General features: G+C 38.9%; 1 protein-coding gene across 7 annotated transcripts in view; it reads left to right on the forward strand.

Moving 5' to 3' along the window:
• Nucleotides 1-22,748, forward strand: part of Gigyf2 (GRB10 interacting GYF protein 2) — a 126,806-nt gene that overhangs the window by 22,643 nt on the left and 81,415 nt on the right. For 6 of the 7 annotated variants that reach the window (XM_037210055.1, XM_028876258.2, XM_037210056.1 and 3 more), the window contains exons 4-6: nucleotides 9,744-9,873; nucleotides 10,835-10,930; nucleotides 22,080-22,197. In XM_037210055.1, the coding sequence (XP_037065950.1) occupies nucleotides 9,744-9,873; nucleotides 10,835-10,930; nucleotides 22,080-22,197 (344 nt within the window). Of the gene's footprint in view, nucleotides 1-9,743; nucleotides 9,874-10,834; nucleotides 10,931-22,079; nucleotides 22,198-22,748 lie in introns of those variants that run through there. The other variant, XM_037210058.1, reaches the window with a different exon arrangement.

A 22,748-nucleotide genomic window follows, 5' to 3' on the forward strand; every position in this document is an offset into this window, starting at 1 on the left:
AAAGTTCTATCACCCTAGAAAATTGTCTATTTTTGAGCTTTTGTGTATGTATCTAAACAATTTTACGTAACTCTTATAGTAATACTTTATATTTTCTGCTATTGATATACTTATTTAAAAATAGTTTTAGTGGAAGCATTTGAAATATATTGATGTACTAAGCAGGTGGTCCAGAATTAATACTGGCTATTAGCAGTAGCCCATCTAGAGCTGAGTCAGCATTTGCCATAATAACTATTAATTGACCTTTGAGTCTCTTACAGATATGTTTGGATCCCGAATATGGAATTCTCATGGAATTTTGAGATCCATCACATTATAGTGTGACTTTCCCCCTCTTCTTTCCCCCCCAAAGTTGGTGATTGAAGATCCTCTCTTCAGTGGCGTGAATAATGATAGTTAATTTTCCATTCATGCTTGGAACACACCCCTTTGGTAATCTCAAAGGCAGTACCTAAGGAGAAATTGGAGTAGCATCAACGTTCATTATGTTTAGAGGTGGTTTGTAAGACTTCTGTAGAGTTCCTTGTTTGAGGAGTCTTACGTTCTGAACGTAATCAATCACATGCACGTCTTTGGATATGTAATTCCTAGGTATTCTTAACCTTCATAGTTAGCATTTGGAGACCGAAGGAGAAAGCATCTAAAGTTCTGAGAATTGACACACTGTGTATAGATTGAGTTTATTTTGAAAATGTTGATCTAAATAATGTTACATCTGTTTCAGTTATTTTATATTTAAAAAAATAATTTTCTTATTACTAAATTACTGTTTCTAGAAAAATCAGAAATTATAAGCAAGGAAAAGGTATAATTACCTTAATTTGATCCTTAGTACCCACTGTAAATATCTTGGTGTATCTTTCCAAGTGGTTTAATGTATCTTATTTGTGTATATGTGTACTTATTTTCACAAAATGGGATCATACTGTGCATTCAATCTTGTAACCTTAAAAAAACAAAAACAAAAGCAAACTAAATCAAGCAAACCTTTTTCAATAAATGGTTTTTTGGTTCTATTAAATAGTCTCATTGTATGGATATATTATCATTTAACTAATTCTCCAGATGTAGCATGTAGAGGCTGTTCTCAGCTGTTAATATTATAAAAGCATTTTAACATTTTTATAGCTAAATCTTTATTCACATCATATTAACTCCTTTAAGCAGATGGGTTGAAATTCATGTAGTTCCCTTTGTAAACCATTGTGTGTGCAGCTGTTATGCCATTATTAATTACTTTTCGTTTGTACTTACACATCCTCACGTTTTTCTTTGTAAAATTATTACAATCATAAGTTATTTAAAGGATTTTTTTTGTTATAGCATCTTGCTAATAATACGTAGTAAAAAAGAAACCAGAAAATTTAGCCAAAACCAAAGAATTCAAAACAAACCAACCAAACTGGTGATATTCTTGAATTTTTTTAAACATCTTATATCACTGGTTTGCACATGGAATCCTGTTGGAGTGTAAGTAAAGTTTTTGTGCATAAAAATGTATTGGAAGACAGCCATGTTCTTTTGTTTTCATGTTACCTTGATGCTTTTGTGCTACTCTGGCAGGGATGAGTAGTTCTAATTAGAGGCTGCCTAGTTCTCAGAGCTTGTACATTTTTCTCCTTGGCCCTTTTCAGAAAGTTTGCTGCTTTATGACATGAGTTAGTGAACATTAAATCATTTGCAGGTATCTCTTTGCCATTGGCTCAGTCTGTCAGTGGTGTCTTACATGTCCTCTTTATTCTATCTTGAAGTATTAAATGGTGTTTAATTTGAACTGAGGTAACTTTAGCAAATGGTGGTCATCAGTCCTATCCTTAAACAGAGACTTCTAGTTGTCATCTAGGCTAATCCTGTAGCATTGGTATTTAGAGGCTTTACTAAGGAGTGGAAAGCTAAGTAGGCACAGCTTACTTGTACCATCCATCAGTTCTTTTCAGCCAAGATAGTTTATGAGGTGCTTAAACAACTGAAGTAATCCTGTACTAGAAAGCTGCAGTGTCATTGGAGACTTTTGGCATAGTTTCTTCATGTAAAATGTTCATTGTGAATCTTTTTTTATTTTTGTTTTTTTGAGACAGGGTTTCTCTGTGTAGTCGTGGCTGTCCTGGAACTCACGCTGTAGAACAGGCTGGCCTTGATCTCACAGAGATAGGCCTAAAGGAGTGCACCACCACCACCTGGCCGGCCTGTCTGCTTGCCTGCCCGCCCGCTCTCTCTCTCCCCACTTCCTCCCTCCCTCCCTTTTTTTTCCCATTAGGAATCTTGAGGTGAGGAACTGTGTTCAGAATAGTTGAAAATCAAGGATCGGAGTGATTATGTTGAGTCATTTTGTAACTCTGAACCATACAGAAACATTTAATGATTTTTTTATACAGAAGCCGTTATTCATGCAATGAATAATGGAAAATAGAATTCTTAATAAAAGATGCATAAAATGAATTTTTTTTCTTTTAAAAGCTTTTTATCTTAGTTTTTAAACATATACTTGTAATTGAAAATTTTCTTCTCTCATTCCTCCCTCCAGTCCTTATCTGGGCAGTTGTGTTGATAGGAGAACATTGAAAATTGTACGGAAGGACTGCACCTGTTTATCCTTACTAAACCCAACAGACTCATTAGGCTGTAGATTGTTTTTTAGAATAAAAAAATGCATTACAGATTCACCAAAATAGTATAAAAGGATATATCAGAATTAGTGAAGAAAATAATTTCTAGGTGTAAAAAAAATACTCATTTTTAAATGCCTTTCTTCAAATGTTACCAGTTTAGACTTTCTGACTGTACAGCTTGTCCCTCTTCTTCTTACTCCCTAACTCCGTTAGTGTCTGTATCAAAATGTGATATGCTAAATACTTTTTGCTCATAACGCAGCCTCCAGCTCTCACTAGACTGTGAGCTCCATCGTGGGCAGGCATTTGGTCTGGATTGTTTTGTAGCTTGTTATTACTGTAGCTCCAGTGCCTGGCTTGGAGGCACTCAGTAAATGTCTATTAAATGAATGAATGAACTGCTGGAAAGTAAAGTTGTTTTTAGTGTTTTGTTATTGTAAATGATATATGTATACTTCTGAATGATTTTGTTTATTTTCTGATCATTGTTTATAGTCTAATCATTGGATTAACTCCCTTGAAGTAGAATTATTAAAAGTTTCATTTTTAATTTAAGGTTTAGATGACACTGCACAGATTGACCATCAAGATAGTGTGAACTTAATTCACTTCCTCTGTGTGTTTATATTGTCTCTGACAAAGCACTTTTTTTTATGTTGTTTATTTTTTTGAAACAGAATTTTTCTGTGTAGCTCTGGCTGTCCTGGAACTCACTCTATAGACCAGGCTAGCCTAAAACTCATAGAGAACTGCCTGCCTCTGCCTCCTGAGTGCTTAAAGTACTATTTTGATAACTTGTTTTGGTGTTAAATACTTGTGATTTAGATTAGGTCTTTTAGAATTTTTTGTTGTTACTGTTGGTTCTATTAACAAGAAAATGTGGAGTAAACAGTAGTATGGAAAAAATAGACAAAGTGTAAATTACCCATAGTCCTGTCATTCAAGAGTCTGTGGGTTTACGTCCTACCATTCTTTTTTCTTTGCAAATATATATTTCAAGCCATCTAAAAATCAAATTTTACTTGAGAAAAATTTAAGGACCAGAAATCTACTCAGATAATTTCAGATGACTTTATTATAGGGAGAAAAATTATAGACACCTTACTTTCTGAAGAAGATACATAGAAGCTCTCCTGGGTTTTCCTTTGTCTCATTTTTGTGCTCTCAAGGAAGTCTCAGGTCTTTGCTTACAAAAGAAAGGGAGAGGCTCCCCCCCCCCTTTGTTTATACTCTGTTAAAATAGTTAAGTATTTTGAAGTATGTCTCTTTTCTCAATGTGGTTGCCTTAGGAAAGAACTAATCCACTATTAAAGATACTGTTATTTTTCAGTTTTGCCCAATCTTTTGAGTTAGGGCACCGGAGTTCTTAGGTAAGTATTCCATAAAGTTTTGTTGAATAAAGGCATTCAAGCTTCATTGGCAAATGTGGTTAGGGGCACGAGAATGTAAACCTGAAGCTGCTAGATGACTGTCCATACTCTGAGAACAATACAAGTTATGTCAGATGGAATGAGTTACTTTTTCCAGTTCTCAAAAAGGGTTAAAGGGACAGTGAGTGAGCTGCTATCCAAAGGAGCTGTACTTTAGAAGGGAATATTAGTTTAAAAACCAAACCGAACCAAACCCAGTTTTCAGTTGTGTGCTGCAGCCCACCCTCCAGCCCGGGATCTTTCTGGCTGTGATACCTTCTGCCTTCCTTTCCTGTTAACCTCTGCTGCCCCTAGTGTCTTCCTTCTTCCTCATTCCTGATAAGGGTTCAGAAAAATCTTACCTACTTCTGCCTGCAGAAGGGGCATGTTGAAAGATAAGGATGTCAGTTTTAGGCTAGCCTGGTCTATATATAGAGTGAGTTCCAGGACAGCCAGAGCTACACAGAAAAATTCTGTTTCAAAAATTCTGTTTCAGATTTAAGAAATAAACTTCAAGACATTGCCCTTAATGTGAATGTGGGAGAGGGAGAGGTGAGCTTGACTTGTTAAGTTTGTTTGGCTGTTGTGTACCAACAAAGAACCGGAGAGTTTTAGTCACATTTGCATTTGGAATGAGAAATGTGGACGATAGAATAAGAGTAGTTATATTGTTTAAGATGCTTACAAAAATAAAAATGTGTGAAAAATGATTAAGAGATGGTGTGAGAAATTTAGAATTAAGTAAGATATTATAACTTTATATAGGATATAGGTATAGAAGATGGGAGAAAGTGAAGTGTGAGCCCTGAGAATGGAGGTGATAAAGAGATGGGGATTAAAAAGCTGATGATGAGTAAGCTTGTTGGGCATGTTGGATCCCTAGATATATATATGGTTGTATATGAAGACCCACCTCTATGAGGGAGGTCAGAGCATGACTAGAAGAAAACTCAAAGCTTAGGCAGTTTTTGATTCCCAGACTATCACACAAATATGGACGTTCCAAATTGCTTTATAAGTTGAAGTGTGGATTTTGAAAGGTAGTAAGTGAAAGTTTGGAGAATATTTTTGTGGGGCTTTGGTGGGGGTCCTGCTTCTGGTCCCTGTCAGTTACTGTGTATGGTAGGACTGGACTTTTGTAGGCTGGGGAGGTGAAGGCCACGGGATTCGAACATTTCTCTTGTGTTTTGCAGTGTTAAGGCTGTTGATGAACTTTGTAGAGCAATGCAGTGGTGAGAAGCCGGGTTGGGTTGGGTTTTGAAGTTACAGCGAATTAAGGAAATGGAGAAACTTCTAGAATGAAGAAAGATGAATAGTACAGAGCTAGAAGTGTAGTCACTGATAGATGTTTATAGATACTTATAGAGACTAGTGAAGAACACAGGAAATCAGATTTCTAGAAAAGAGGATTGTATGGAAGAGACAAAGGTGGGCTTTGGGGAGACTGCCCATATGCAGTTCAGCCTTTCCACGCATCTGGCTAAGGGGGACTTGGAGTTGACTATTGAGTCAGGTCACAGTGGCTATTCCTGCTCAGTACACTATTTTTTCTTAATTGTTTCAGTCTCTTCACAGATACTAGAGAGGAAGCTCTAACCGTGTTAGTGGATATGGTGCCTGTAAGAGGTGTTGGTCCTCTTTGGGAAGCCATTGGGGTGCATTGGAAGGGACAGAGTGGCAGATGAATTTGAAAACTTGTTATGAGGAGCTGTTTAAGAAATTAGGGCTACTAGGCTATAAGTTTCTGGTAAGACGTGGTGGTTCAAGTAGTCACTAGGCTTTTCACATGAAATGGCTTAGGTGTGCCCTCTAGTGTTAGAATCTCTTGGGAAGCATATTGGCTTACTATGATGTGGAAGATATTTAAAAGTAATTTCTAATATTTTAAAATTAATGCCTGGTGATTAAACTGGCTATTTAAAATAAAAATTTAGGATCTCATTAGTTATAGCATAGTTATTTTAGTCATAAAATTCCTAGGCTTGAATCTTGAATCTTAGTGCTGTGGTGACTGGTCAGATGCAATAGACCAGTCTCCAGCTTCATCTTTCTTTCATTCTTTTTCTTTTCTTTCTTTTTTCTTTTTTTTCCAGTGCTAGGGATGGAACCCAAGACCTTTTGTATGCTTAGCCAGTGCCCTATCACTGAGCTTCACACTTCTTATATTTTATATAGTGGTTCTTATCAAGCTTTAGTTGGATCAAATGAACTAACATGTATACATTTCCAGCTTCATTTTTTTCTGTGTATGTATATGCATGTGTGTGAATGAGCATGTTTATGTAGATGAAGAGTGTACATAGAGAGCAGAGGTCAACATTGACAGTCTTTTCCCTTTGCACTACAGCTTTTTATTTTTATTTTTTTGGGACAGGTTCTCTCATTGAATCTGGAACTCTTTGGTGGAATAGACAGGCAGCTTCTCCCACTTCTTCCATCCTTCTGTGTCCACCTCTCCTGAGTTGGGATTGCAGGCAGTTGTCACCACACCTGTCCTTTTTAAACACAGGTGACTGGGGTCTGAACTCATGCCTTGCACTTCCCTGCAAGTTCTTTCCCCACTGAGCCATATCCCCAGCAGACAGAACCCGACTTTTGAGAGTCTAAGGGGAAATAGTTTCTTGAAGGTCTTTCATCTGTGGTTGGCTTACTCCTTTGAAGAGTGTTTTTCTGTCTTTAGTTTGTCTTTTGGGCATTGAACCACATCTCTGTCAAGAAGAAATTGAAAGGAAACAAAGACCAATTTAGTAGTTGTGAGTACTCCTGCTACTTCCTTTGGAGAAATGGGGGATTCTGGGACTGATGCAAAAAATTACATAAGATAACCCTGGAACACTGGCACAAAATAGAAAATAAGCTGCTAAAAAGACTTATTAATAGGGGCATATCCAAAGAGCTCAGCAGGAGCCATTTGAAAGATGAGCGAGTGGGAGCATTGTTAAAGGTTGTTTAACTGAATTTAAATATATCAAGAAGTAAGTAATTGTTACTGTTGGATATTATTTTGAAAATAAGAGACAAGTTTTTTCTTTCTTCCTTTCCTGTGTAAACTGTAACATTGAGCCATTGTACTAAATAGTGTAAGAGATGCGTTTCTCTTTGAAAAAATGCTACAAGAAAAGCGAAGGTGTCATAGAATAAAACCACACGGCAACAAGTGTAGTGAAGTTAGGTATCTAAGCATGGATCACCCATGTGTTTCTCTTTGAAAAAATGCTACAAGAAAAGCGAAGGTGTGATAGAATAGAACCACACGGCAACAACTGTAGTAAAGTTAGGTATCTAAGCATGGATCACCCGTACGTACATGCTAGCAGTTCAGAAAACCAAGTAGGCATTGTGTGTATCATGATAGAATAATATACCACCATAGGGGAGGAATTGCCAAAACAATACAACACATCTTATCAGGTTATATCCACTTGCCGTTGAAGTAAGACCAGCAAATTTAGACTTCAAAAAAAAACCTTTTTGTGGTAATTTACATGTAAAGCAATAGGCCAAAAAATTTGATCAAAGTAGCATCAAAGGCTTAGTGGCATGGTACAGAGAGCCAGGTTGGCCATGGATTGCTTATTTTGAGCTTGAGTGATTGGTACATTTGAATTTGTTTTGTCTTAATACTTCCTTATATGTTGAGAGTTGTCTTCTGTTTTAAACAGAATGAGAAGATAAAAACACTGAAAAAGATCCGTTCTCACTGTACTTTACCACTGTCAGTTTGTTTCCTTACTTTTCAGTGTTTCCTTAATATTTCCAGCATTACTTCTGTATGTAAACATGTTTTATGTTTACTATGCATGTGCCATTTTTGAATACTAGGCAAATATTTATTCTGTTTAACTGGTCTTCATGTTAATTTTTAATGCATAACTGTTTAGAGGATATATTTTAAGATATCTGTTGAATTTTCCTTTAGAGCATGCCAGGTGAATTAAAGTAACTTGGTCTGTTTCAGCCTTGGTATCTGTTACTGTACAGAACTTTGGGTAGCCTCAAACTATCAGCTGTGTAATAAGAATCAACCAACCAACCTATCTACTTTCCTTCATTCTGTGTGTGTGGTTTTGTTTTGTTTTGTTTTGTTTTTTTTTGGACAGGATTTCTCTGTGTAGTCCTGACTGCTCTGTAATTTGATATGTAGATCAGGCTGGCCTTGAATTTACAGAGATCTCCTTCCTTGGCCTTTCAGGTGCTGGGATTAAAGGTCTGTGCCACCATGACTAGCTAGTAGGAGCTTATTTTTTCTAGTTTTGCTGATTATCCTCTTCAGGCCCTGAATCTTTCTCGTTTCATAACATTATTTTGGGCTGGGGAACAGCTCAGTTAAAGAACCTACTTAGCTATTGGTGTTAACACAGCTCTGGGTTTGACCCAGTCACTGCCTGAAACTGGGCCTACTTGCAGACCTGCATTTAGGAGGTGAAGGCAGGAGGATTGGAAGTTCAATGTCATCCTTGGCCACATAGTGGTGAGTTCAAGCCAGCCTGAGCTGTGTGAGACATTGTCTCAAAAACAAACAGAAAACCAAAAAACCAAACCTCAAACAGTTATTATTTTGGTAGTACTGAGATTCAAACCTTGGAGCTATGCTAATCCCTCAAGAGACATTTTTAAATTACTTTTTATTTTAAGTTTCTGTATTTAGCCTTCTCTTTTATGTTCCATACCTTATTAAATATTTTAGCTATTACCAAGTAGCCAAAGAGCTTTTAAATACTTAGCCATATCAAAATCATTCTTGGAAGTGGCTATTGCAATTTATAATTCTTACCCCCTCTGTATCTCTCTTTTCAGTCTTGGCTGTCAGTCAGAAAGTACAAGAACAGTTTCATTCATTCATACACCTTATAATCCTTTAAGAAATATTTTTAATTTTGTGTATGTGTACATGAGTACATGCTTTGGATCTTCTGGAGCTTGTTACAGGCCCTTGTGAGCTGCTTCATATAGGTGTTGGGAACCAAACTCAAGTACTTGGCTTGGCATGAGCAGTGTGTACTCTTAACCACTGAAATCTCTCTCTAAAAAAGTGTCATATTCCCCCCCCCTTGAATTTAGAGATCCAGCTATCTCTACCTCCAGAGTACTGGGATTAAAGGCGTGTGCTACCCTTCCCGGCTTACTCCAAAAATTAAAAAAAAAAAAAAATTGTGTGTGCGCGCACATGTGGGGTTTGGCACATGCAGAGGTCAGAGGACAGTTTCAGAGTTGGTTCTCTTTTCACCTTTATGTGAGTTCCAGAGGTTGAGTGCTTGGCTGCAGACTTTTGCGCAAATGTCCTTACCTGCTGAGCCATTTTGCTGGCCTGTGACTTGAGATCTTTGAGCCCTGTTTGAGTGTTTCTATTGTTTCACACCCTCACCGATACTTGTTATTAAACTTAGTAATTTTTTGTGTATCTAATGGTCCCTGGTTTTGTATTTTGGTAAAAAACATATCTTCTTTCCAAATGTGAAGCTTCTTAGAGGTACCCATGGCATGTTTCATGTGTTGGAATTGCTGAGTTATCACTAACTGTCCAGCTGGCACTGAGTGAACTTCTCAGTGTGCTGTGGCAGAGGCTTGTATTAAACACAAACATCTTTGTGGCTTAAGATAGTGAAGTTTTTGCTTTTCTTAAGAACAGCAGTGATATTTTATGCTGTATTATATAAAAAGTATATAGTGTCAGAATATCTGTCTCTTCATCTTGTATTCTATTCTGTTTGTCCTGTTTTAGGCTCCGTGCTCTGTCCAGTGGTGGGAGCATCACATCCCCTCCTCTTTCTCCGGCCCTGCCAAAGTATAAATTAGCAGATTATCGTTATGGCAGAGAAGAAATGTTAGCACTTTTCCTTAAAGACTACAAGGTAAGAAAACACAAAAAGTGTTGAGAATTGTAGACGAGACAAGTATGGACAGTGATACCTGTCTGTGTCTGAAGGACTCCTGCTTCTTTCCATCTTACCCCTGTCCTGCATTGAAACACACAGTGCCTCATAGTGATGGAGGGATGCACTGTCCTTAGAGAAGACCCATGATGTCATTATGGGAACAGGTGACTTTGTGGCAGCAGACTAGTCAGCACTGTGGATGTCTCCTCTCTCCCTTTTTCCCTTGCTTCCCAAGCACAGTCCAGGATTGAGGAAGGACCAGCTCTCCTCTTCCTGCCCTCCTTAAATAGAAAGGTTAGTGGAGAGAAATCTTGAAATTTAACACTTGCTTCACTTCAAAAAGGACCAAGATGAAACAGCGTAGGGTTTTCTTATTTGACCAGGGAAGATAGTACCTTTTGTTTTTCTCAATATACTTTGTGTTTTTAATTTATTAATGGATGGGGAATCCAAACTTTAGTTGCTAAGGACAGACATAATTGCTTTGAAATTTCCTTAGCATCTGCTTTAAGTGAAATGTGGAGATTTTTATTTCTCCACTCTGTACTTTGGAATACCAGGCTTACTATCAATCAAGTTCAAAGGAAGTGGTTTCATGGGTGGAGACAGTGAGTGACTGGAGTATTTTATTTTATTTTTTGAGACAGGGTCTTACTATATAGACTTGGATAGCCTAAAGGTTATCCCTGTGTAGATCAGGCTGACCTGAAACTCAGAGATCTGCCTGCCTCTGCCTCCCTCTTTTAAGATTAAAGGCATGTACCATCATGCCTGGCTGTGACTAGAGTTTTTTTGTAAGTACTGCATAATAGAAGTTAATTGTGATTGAATAAGCTTTAATGTATTTATAATAATCATTGCTAGAAATTAGTGTCTTGTGTTTATCTTCTTGTAGTTGGAGAAATAACAATCTTATGGCCTTGTGTTTCTCACACAGATACCTTTTGACCTTCTGGAGAAAGAATTCCTGCCTATCCTACAGGAGGAGCCCCTGCCACCATTGGCTCTAGTACCCTTTACAGAAGAAGAACAGGTTTGTACTCAGCTCTGAGCCTCAGGTCCAACTCTTGTTTCTCTTGCTACGGTATGGATCTGGAAAGTCATCCTTAAGGATACCCTAAGGATTGCTCTACATCAGCACAGGTTAAACATCCTTACTGATGCTTGCCACGTTCAGGGCTTTGAGTTGCCAAGGTTTTGCTTTAGATTCTGAAGCTGTTGAGTATTATTGCAGAGGTCAGGAAATCTTCCTAGGCTTTTTTTTTTTAATTAAAAAATTGTTTAATTTTTATGTGTATACGAGTATTTTGCCTTTCATGTATATCTGTCTACCACATGTGTGCCTGGACCCCACAGAGGCCAGAAGAGTACTTCAGAGTTACAGATGGTTGTGAACCACCATGTTGATACTGGGAATTAGACCCTTGTCTTCTGGAAGAAGAGCCAGTGCTCTGAACTGCTAACCTGTCTCTGCATCCCTGTTTGTAGATTTTTAAGGACAATGGGAAATATCCCTTATAAAATATTCAAGTTGAGGGGAGATGTCATCATCCCTCAAGAAGGAAGGGAAGATTATCTTTTTTAGAAAAGCATACTTTTTCACAGGTGATTGACTACCTGAATTCTTGCCAGTGAATTCATTTAACCACTAGAGAAAAAAATTGAAATCTTCAGCCTAGAACATACCTGAAACCTTTCTGTCAGCACTGGACTTGGATTGCCTTTTTTTTTTTTTTTTTTTTTAAACTTATAAACTGTATGGCTGTGGCAGGCTTCTTGCTAACTGTTCTTATATCTTATATCAACCCATTTCCATTTAACTGTAAGTTGCCACGTGGCTCGTGGCTTACCGGTATCTTAACATCTTCTCATGGCGGCAGCTGGCAATGTCTCTCTGCCTCAGCCTTCCTGTTCCCAGAATTCTCTTGGCTTCTCTGGCCTATACTTCCTGCCTGGCTACTGGCCAATCAGCATTTTATTTAAACAGAGTGATATCCACAGCAAGGTGAGACCCCAGGTAAGACACTAGAGGTAGTTGTCACAACTCCCCATTTCCAACCTGACATCGTATAGATAACGACAAAGCATGGCATAGCAAGTTGTAGTAAGACTGGACACCTCCCCATGTATTACCTTTGGACAATGGGATGAGGTATGAGGAATAGGGTCCCAAACACCTGTAAAAGAGTGAGAGACAGTCCCTGCTCCTTCTGCTAGCTGTCCAGCAAGAAGACCAAACTACACTAATGTCACACATAATGCAGTGAAGCCAAAAGGACTGAGAAAATACATGTCAATGTAGTGATGTCTAATGACATCCTGCTGTACTCATAGATTAATACCTGTTCTAAATGTCATCATAGAGGTGTTCTCCATACTCAATGCTAAGCTTTAAGGCAGACAGGTAGGTGGGTCTTCATTCTTCAGACAGTGTCCATCGGTTGCTGGTATGTTCAATCCAAACCCTTACCAGATCCCTCAAAACTCCCATCTTCTAGTTGCTTCTCCCAATTCACCCTAGAAATAGTGTCACCGGCTCACCTGGCTACTGCTTGGCTCTTCAGTCTCTGCCGGGTTCTGGCCTGGCCTCTGTTATTTTTGTTGTTGTTTTGTTTTTTAATAAAGGGTTTCTCTGTGAAGAGTCCTTGCTGTCCTTGAACTCGCTCTGTAGAGCGGGCTGGCCTCAAACTGACAGAGATCCACCAGGCTCTGCCTCCTGGGTGCTGGAATTAAAGGCATGTGCCACCACAGACTGGATGGCCTGGCTTCTGTTGAGAGGCTCCTCACTCTCATTTGTGGGGTGTTCCTGGGACAATTCCACATCATCCCATTCATCCTCTGTGGCTTCAGCCTTCTTAACACTTGGATCCCAAAGGAGATATAGTTGTCCTTGGGAGTGGATTATGGACCAATGTTGAGGTTTCCTGCCATCCCTCAGCATCTTCTCTAACTCTTGGCAGCTCTTCACTTCGCTCTCCTTCACTAAGGCCTGCAGTTCTGGAGGCATGGAGATCATGAACTGCTCCAACACCAGCTGATCCAGGATCTCTCCTTGCTATTCAGGTCTGGTCTCAGCCACTGATAGCATAGCTCACAGATCCTCTTCAGATCCTGGACAGGGTCTGACTGCTCTGAGGGGCTGAAAGCTCTGAACTTCAAGTGCCAAACCTCAGGACTGTATTCTTCTTTTTCTGAATTCCTGTCCTGGGATGTAGGTGATGGTGTCTTCTCTGATGGGAGGTTCTCTGGCGGCAGGTTGGTAGCCATGTCTGCTGGGAATATTCCCTTGGTCTCTGACAAGTGGAGTTCTATATAAGTGACTCCGGTCTCAACAGACCTCCTCCTTTAGCCACAGGGATGGACTTGGTGTTGTTCCAGAAGTCTCCAAGGTCCTGTCTTCATCCCTGCAGCAGCCTTGACTCTTCTGAGATCTCTCTGGAAAGTCTTGGGTTGCCTTTTTATAGGTGTGGTGGTAATGTAAGAAAGGAAGATTTTTTTGGTTTAGAAAGTGGCAGTTTTATGTAGTGACTAATTGTATATAGATGAAAGATTGATTTCAAGGAGTTCATAGATACTGCACTGCAATGGAGAAATGAGATTTTGGAAATCTGTATTTCATGTTAAATGAAGAATCTCAGCTCTTTTTTTTTTTTTTTTTTTTTGAGGTATAGTGTCTCTTGTATACTGGCTTTGAAATTGAAATGTAGCCAGGGAAGACCTTGAATTCTCGATCCTCCTGTTTTTACCTCTTGAGTGCTGGGATTATAGGCAATATGTCTGGTTTTATGCATTGCTGAGGATTATACTCAGGGCTTTGTGCATGATAAGCAAGTGTTCGACCAGCTGAGCTGTGTCTCCAGCCATTTGACTCTTTTTGAAAAATAGCTTTGTGACATAAATCCCCATCATAAAATTGACCTTTTAAAGTTTTGAGACAAGATCTCATATAGCCTAGCCTAATGTGGCCTTGAACTTATGAGGATAACTTTGAACTTCTGATCCCGCCTCCACTTCTCAAGTGTTGGGATTATGGATATGCATCACCACTTTCAGTCAAGTCCATCATTTGTGTGTGCAAATACACATGCATGTGTAGGTATATGTGGAGGTCAGAGAACAAACCCCATTGTCATTGCTCAGGTGCTGTGTACCTTCTTTTTGCTAATTATGAATTTTTATTATTTTCCAATTGCACATATGGATGAATGCTTTGCATATTGACTATTCTGACCTCCCATTTTTCTACCACCTTGTCCATTCTATCCTCATCTCACAAATCTTGCTTAAATGTTCATGTTTGTGACCTGCTAAGATTAACCAGGACACCTGTGTTTCCATGGGTTGGAGCTTGGCAGGCTAGAGGGCACACAACTAAAGACAGTGATTTACCCCCTTTCCCAGAACCGATTAAAAACAGTAGTTCAGAGGTAAAGGATAGGGCCTTGTGAGCCGCCCCCCTTTACTCGATGATTGTTGGCAGAGCCGGCCTTGTGGGCCCAGTGCAGTGCTACAGCTGATACAAGTTAATGATTTAACGTTACGTTTGATTGTGTCCAGGGGATGGCAGTTCTTGGCCTTTCAGGCTGTTTTGCACTGGATAGCCCTTCTTCCTCAGTGTACATGAGTCTTAGAGTGACTGATATTAATGACTTGTTTAGGGCTGGACCCATATCCATCCCTTATTTTCTGCATTTTGGGCAGCTCCCACTTTGTTCTTTTGAGACAAGGTCACTTTGGATGGCAGCTGACCAAGTAGGTGGTACTAGCCCCCTGGCCAGTGAATCCCAGGAATCTTTCTCTCCCTTTGAAACTCCGGGATTCAAGTGTATGCCACTAAGCATGGCCGTGTTTTTTTTTTTTTTTAACTTTAGTATGTATTTTAATTTTTAAAAATTATGTGTATATGATTTTCATGCACACATGTGCTCACAAGAAGAGTGCTTGTGCTTGTAGAGGCCAAAGGTCAGATCCCCAGAAGTTGGAGTTATAGGTAGTTGTGAACCACCTAACATGGGTGTTCAAACCAAACTGAGTTTTTCTAAAAGATCAATACAGGTACTTAACCACTGAGCCATCTTTCCAACCCCAGCTTGATAGTTTTTATGTAGGTTTTGGGGAATTGAACTCGGGTTCTAGTGTTTGGGCAAGCACTTTCTTTACCACTGAGCTCTTTCTCTAGCCCCAGAGTTATTATTTTAATGAATATACATTTCAGTGGCATTTAGTGTGTTCGCTAGTTCTGTAACTAGTATCAATATCTAATCAAAGAACATTCTCATGGATCTATCCTCCCTCCTACCCTCCCTCTTACAGAGTCTTATTATGTAGTCCAGTTGACCTCAAACTCCTGATCCTATTATTCAGCTTTCCTAGTGGTAGGTTGTAGACTTGTTCTTATGTCTAGCAGGAGACTGTCTTAGAAGGTTGTATATTCTATATTGAAGGTAGTACAGTAATTTTTATTTTGTAAGTTTTTTTTTCCTTCACTGAGTTTATTTAAACTTGAGAGAGATACAGAGAGAGTGTGTCTGTCTCACTAGCTTTCAACAGAGAACATTACATGTGGTACTTGTAACTAGTCTAGATGGTTTGTTTCTACTCTAGTATGTTTTGAAGTCTAGGGAAAATGAATAGTTTTCCTTCCCAGTGTCTGTCGTAGGATGGGTGGATGCTGTGATGGTTTCTTTCATTGCAGGTTATGCTCTCTCTAGTGCTACTTTTCTGTTTTGGTGGTGTGTTGCTGGAGACTGAACCTAGGGCCTTATGCATGGTAGGCAAGCACTCTGATCATGCTGCTCCTGCTGTGATCATTGTTGTTGTAGCAGAATAACCTGTAATAGGGAAATCACTGGGTTTTAGTTCTTTGCAGGTTTTTAAAGTTTTTTTTTTTTTTATATTGTCCAATAAGTTTCCATAGCTGTTGAAATCATTGTGCACTCTCACATTGTGCACAAGTGTGTGTATGTGTGTGTTTGACAGTTGTTTCTCTCATTTTGGTATAAGGTTGGCTATAGGTTTATTGTACATAGTCTTGTATTTTGAGGTATGCTCCATCTATTTTTAAGGTCTCTAGGACTTTTATTTTGAAGGCATGTTGAACTTTGCTAAATATCCTTCTGCATTGATTGAGATGTGATTGCTGTTCTTATGTTTCTTTATGTGCTATATTACAGTTATATAACTGTATATATATATTCAACTGTTGTTGAATCGACCTTGCATCTCTGTGGTGAAGCCTACTTGGTATTGATATATAGTCTTCTTAATGTGTTCCTGAATTCAGCTTCCTATACTTTGCTGACATTTTTTGCATTATTTAAAAAAATCTACATATTTACATATTTTATTAATGAGCAAGAAATCAAGTGGCTTAAATATAAAAATTTACAGGCCTGGGGAGATGGCTCAGTGGGGACAGTGATTCTCCAGCCCTCACGTAAAAGTTGTATGCTTTGGGAGGTGTAAACAAGAAGATCCTGGGGACTTGCTGGCCAGCCACTTTAGCCTAAATGACAATCTCTGGGTTCAGTGAGAGATCTTGTCTTTAAAAAAAAGAGTTGGGGGTAGGAAGGAGAGCTGGTTCAGTTGGTTAAGAGTGCTTCCCACAGCGAGCAATAGCATCTGAATTTGGATCCTAGTAGCCATGCAAGAGCTGTGCATGGCTATGCATACTATATTCCAGTGATTCTGAGGGCAGAGATAGGCACATCACTGGGGCTTGCTGACTGAAAGCTTATCTCCAGGTTCAGTGGGGGGACTGTCTCAAGGAGTAAGTGAAAGATGATAGAACATGATGTCTTTGTCTAGCCTCTACAAAAGTATGTACCTGAACATCGGTGTATGCATACACCACACATACACAGTACTTGTTTGTATACATGTGTGCAGTCATTTATTCTCCCCCCTCCTCCCCCCCTCCCGTAGTAAAAAGAGAAAAGGAAATAAAAAAGTTGACCTGGCAGAATCTATGTGGGTGCACGCACTTTACTCCCTACATACACACTCACATGTGCACACATGTATGTCTACTCATGTAATAATAATGGATCAGAAAGATGGCTCATTGGTAAAAGCTCTTGCTCTGCAAGCCTGTAACCTGAGTTTGAGTCCTAGAACATATGTTAAAAACATCCAGCTGCATGCGTCTGTAATCTCAGTTTTCCTAAGGCAGCATAGGAGGAAGAGACAGGAGAACCATGGAGAAGCTCTCAGGCTGGCTACTCTGGAGTAGGAAGCACAACAAAACCATGAGGGCCAGGGAGATGAGTCTGGGTAAAGGCACCTGCTGCCAGAACTGACGGCCCAGGTTTGGTCCCTGGGACCCACATGGTGGAAGGAAAGAAGTGACTCCTAGAGTTGTCTTCTGCCTTGTTGGTGTTGGTGATGGCACAGGTATACCTTCCATACACACACAAAATAACTAAAATAATAATAATAACAATAATAATAATAAAAGGTGTAATAAAATAAGAGGGAACCTGTCCTAACAAGGTGGAATGCAAGAATTAACTTCCTTTGACCTCCACACATGCACCATAGCACATACCTTTCCTGACTCACCAAATAGAGATAAATAGTAAAAACATAAATCTCTAAGAGATGCTTAAAAATTAAAAAAATGTACAAAACAGCATATAGTAATAATATAATAATAGAAAACTCTTCAGTCGTCCTCCCCCCCTCCCCCAGGTATATGTAGCTCTGTATGTATTTTTGGACTAGGTCTCTATATTGCCCAGGTTGGTCTCAAACTTGTGGACTCAAATGAGTTTTCTCCCTGTGCAGGGATTACATGTGGGCATCACTGTGCACAGTTCTTGTGTTTTTTTTCCAAGTAAACATGTATTTTCCTTTTTATGCAAATGGTACTATGCATCACACATCATTCTGCCTTTTTAACAAAAGCTGTTTTTATTGAAATAATTTGCACATCAAGGAAAAAAGTTTCTGTTTGAGTTTGCTGTCCATGGTGGTGAAATTGCAGGTTCTTACAATTCATATTTCTCTTTGTTGTCTCTGAATTTTTCTTTTATACTACTAGTCTTTCCTGTATTGGTTTATAGTATTAGTATGCACTCCTTATATTTTCAGGTCTGTTAGATAGTTGCCCTTGATAAGTTTTTGAAAATTCTTACTACATTTGTGATTTTAAGTATAGCTTAAGTTCTGGGCAGTGAGCCTAGGGCCTTCAGTGTGCTAGCTGAGCCCTTTACCACTAAGCTGTGTCCAGCCCTGTGCACTAATTTTTATATTCCTTATGTAGCTTACTGGCATTATTTTGTGAACTTTCATGTTGGGGGGGCGGTATTTGTAATTATAATTTTTCTTTTTTCTTTTTCTTTTTTTTTTTTTTGAGAAAGGGTTTCTTTGTGTAGCTTTGGAGCCTGTCCTGGAACTCACTCTGTAGATCAGGCTGGTCTCAAACTCACAGAGATCTACCTGCCTATGCCTCCTGAGTGCTGGGATTAAGGGCATACACTACCACCGCCCGGTGACTTTTTTTCTTAAAACAATTTTGAGCCGGGCGGTGGCACGCCTTTAATCCCAGCACTTGGGAGGCAGAGGCAGGCGGATCTCTGTGAGTTCGAGGCCAGCCTGGGCTACCGAGTGAGTTCCAGGAAAGGCGCAAAGCTACATAGAGAAACCCTGTCTCGAAAAACAAAACAAACAAAAAAAAAAAACAAAAAAAAAAAAAAAAAAACAATTTTGAGATTTCTAGAGATAACACTGGCCAGAATCGCTTTTAAAAAATATACTGGACTTTGAATCAAAAGAATGAGTTGGGAAATATCCCATTAAATTCATTCATCCCTCCCTCCCTTCTTTCCTCTTTCTCTTTTTCTTTCTTTCTTTTTTTTTTTTTTTTTTTTTTTTTTTTTTTTTTTTTTTTTTTTTTTTTTTTTTTTTTTTTTTTTTTTTTTTTTTTTTTTTTTTTGAAACAGGGTTTCTCTCTGTAGCCCATGCTGCCCTGGAGCTTATAATGCTGGCCTCGGACTCAGAGATCCACCCGCCTCTGCCTCCTGAGTGCTGGGATTAAAGCCGTGTTCCACTACTCCCTGCCCCAAAACATTTCTTAAGGAATGAGAATGCCGTAATTGGGTGCATGAATCATTGGGAAAAATTAAAATTATTCAACAGATACTGTTGATTAGCAACAGTGAACCAGTTACTGGAAATGATTGAATGTTGTTGTTTTTGTTTTTTTGAGACAGGGTTTCTCTGTGTAGCTTTGGTGCCTGTCCTGGACCTTGCTCTGTAGACCAGGTTGGCCTTGAACTCACAGAGATCAGCCTACCTCTGCCTCCTGAGTGCTGGGATTAAAGGTGTTCACCACCACCACTGCCTGGCAAATGATGACTTTTTTTGAAATATGATTTAAATTAATAAATAATGTCTCATCCTTTAGAACATATCGGAGAAGACTTCCAAGACTCTGCTATTTAAATTAGCCATTATTGATTAATGTTTAGGTAGCTTGCATGTTTTGTTTTTATAAACAGAACAGTACTACATTTAGTAATCTATTTACTTACAGTATTTTTTTTTTGAGCTGAGGCTGGAACCCAGGGCCTTGCATTTGCTTGGCAAGTGCTTTACCACTGAGCTAAATCCCCAACCCACTTACAGTATTTTTTACATATATAAGTAGTAGCATTTTTGTGTTAAAAAGGTATGAGCATATAAATATATGTTGAGAATTTGCCTTTTAAAGAGATTAAACTTGTATAAACTTTAGCAGTAATATTTCTCTATTCTTATACATGATACATTTAGCTTTATACATGTGTTGCATGGGATCCTGGTATACAAGATCCTGATCTTTCTTTTTAGAAAATATTATTTTAATTATATGTGTGTTTTGCTTGCCTGTATATCTGTGCATCGTGTGTATGCCTAGTGCCTACAGAGGTCAAAAGAGGGTACCTGATCCCTTGAAACTGGTGGTGAGCTGCCATGTGGGTTCTGGTACCTGAACCCAGGTCCTCTGCCAAGAGCAGCCTGTGCTCTTAACCTCAGAGCATCTTTCCAGCCTTGACACCCCCCCCCCCCCCCCCCCCCCCCCCGTCCCCTTTCCTCTTAAGTATTGCAATATATTAATTGAGATTTTGGGACTTCATAGACTTGTTTAATTTTAATAATGTCAAGAGGCATATTTAGTAGTCTACTGATTATTTAGTAGTCTACTGATTATTTAGTAGTCTACTGATTACTTTTTTAAAAAGGTAAGTTCATATGTATGTTTATTAAATTTTACTAAAATGTAGCTTGAAATTGATGGTTTTTGAGTTAGGCATTTCCTCTTAACTTCTGGCTTCACTTTTACTTTAGATTTTTAGTTTTGATGTCACTTGACTACATTATCAAAGAAAACTTTGTTTACATGGATAGTTTCTAAAAGTTAATTGGACAAATCACAGTGAACAAAATTAAGAGAAAGATAAGGAGTGAGGAGAAAATGGTGCTCATATTAAATTCAATAATGAAAACAGAATTTTAATCAATTGCATGTTCTTTAAAAGAGGGTAGTATGGATGTCATTTTAATTGATTTGGAATGTAAGAACACTGAGGACTAAAGTAGAATTGAATTTCAGAACTTTTTTTTTGCCTACACACTTAAATTTTGTTTTGGATGGTCCTGGGACTTGGGCCCAGGACTTATGCATCGTGGCCAAATACTGTATCACCATGTTCCCAGCTTTTTTTTTTTTTTTTTTTTTTTTTTTTGAGATAGGATCTTACCAAGTTGGTCAAACTGACCTGAAACTTAAAGCAGCCTATGCAGGCCCCAACCTGGGGATTCTTCTGTCCTAGCCTCCTGAGTTCTGGGATTACAGGCATGTACTACCTCACCCAGCCTAAAGTTCACATCTTACTCCCTTGCCAGATGGGCTGGTGACTTCATCCATATCTAAGATTCATTTCTTCCTTGTGTCATACCCATGCACATCTGTGCAAATGGGTACTAGGTTCTAGGTATGCAAGATCACTTAATCTGTTACAGTATTTTTGTTTAAACCCCCTTGCAAAACTTTGTGTTAAATGTCCAGGATTTTCTATTTTATAGTTCATTTAAAGACTTCTAATATTTCTTGTTAGTTTTCCTAAGCCTCCTTTATTTAATGTATTTGGGTGTATCAATAGATGTCTTTTTAACTCCCTGTCCTCTCCCTTTCTCCCGTGGATACCCACTTCCTACTCTAATTGTACTTGATTATATTCTAGATTGGCTCTGGGTGCAAGTGCAGGTTTGTACCTATGTGATTGTGATCACATGCACACTCACACATACCCAAGCACGTATTAATCACATGATTGACAGGTGCACACACACACACACGCACGCACGCACGCACGCACGAACCCACCCACATGTCAGGTGATTGTCCTCCTACAGATTTTTACTTGACCCTTTCCCATTTATTACTGACTTCTGTCACTCTAGCAAATACTACTTGGAGTTGCTACTCCACATTGTTGAGTACAATCAGACAAAAAGGGTATCTTTCCTTTTTATCCCTTTGCTTCAGACAGTCTTTTCTCCTCTTAAAAGTTGAAGAGATTTAATTACCATTTAAAAAAAATGAAATGTAATCACTTCATTATAATGAACTCACAGAAACATCACACCATTAGATTATGATAGCCACACAGACAGACACTTGCCCAGTCCCATGCTCCATGCATCTCAGTGAATTTCTGTACTGTTAGAATGGTCACTCTTAAAAGTACCAATTGAACCTAGCCTCCTTTTACAAAACTTTCTCTGCTGCCTGTTTATTTTGTCTGGATCTGGATATGTAGAGCACATTTTGTTTGTTTTCTTGTATAATATTTCTCAATAAATCTACCTTTGTATAAGGCATTGGTGTCAACTTTGCTGACCTGAAAGGTCAATTTGAAATTTTCTCAAGGCTAGCCTGGTCTATATAGCAAATTCTAGGGCAGCCAGGACTACCTAGTGAGACTCTGTCTCAAAGACAGAAAGTAAGAAATTGTTAGGTAACTAGATTTGAATGATCTTTGTATGCCATGAAGATATAGTTTCCCATTGCTTATAGTAATTAGATACCATTGCGTTTTCTAGGTGTAGTGGGAGGTGGGGAGAAAGAATATGTAGTTTTGTGTGTTTTATCCATTTTCTTTTATTTTTTCTTTATTTTTATTTTTATTTTTTGGCAGAGAAACTTTTCCATGTCTGTAAATAGTGCTGCTGTCCTGCGATTGACAGGACGAGGAGGAGGAGGAGGAGGCACAGTGGTGGGGGCTCCTAGAGGTCGAAGTTCTTCACGAGGGCGAGGTGAGCTATGGGAAACTCATGACCATGAACGAGGAGGAAGGAGGAGGAGGAGGAGGAGGAGGAGGAGGAGGAGGAGTTGGCGGTGGCGGCGGTTAGGGAAATCACTAAAGACTTGAATGCCTAATGGAAAATCAAACCAACTGCAAATGCCTGAACATTTATTTCCTGCACCATTTCTGAAATGCCTCCTCTATAGCCCCTGCTTTGGAGAGGAATATGTTTCTAACTGTATAGATTGAAGCAGGAGGGAGTCTACACAATCCTAGTTAATTTCTAAAGAGTAATAATTGTTCACAGTCTTCATCCCTGGAGCTTTGCATTGTGGGAACTAGAGCATCCTGAAGGGTTTTGGTTGCTGGAGCTACACTGAAGTCCCCGAAATACAGCATTTCTTTTACAAGGGCCTTGTGCAGATATTACCATAGCCAGGAGGAATTTAGTGAGAAGCACCTCAATGCCCTTTAGGGGCTAGACCTCTTAGTGATCAGAGCAAAATATAATTAGACAGCGTCCACTGGCACACTGTGTAGTTTTATGAATTCATGCCTTTT

Source organism: Peromyscus leucopus, chromosome 13 (genome assembly GCF_004664715.2).
Source record: "Peromyscus leucopus breed LL Stock chromosome 13, UCI_PerLeu_2.1, whole genome shotgun sequence".
In the NCBI taxonomy this organism is placed as follows: domain Eukaryota; kingdom Metazoa; phylum Chordata; class Mammalia; order Rodentia; family Cricetidae; genus Peromyscus; species Peromyscus leucopus.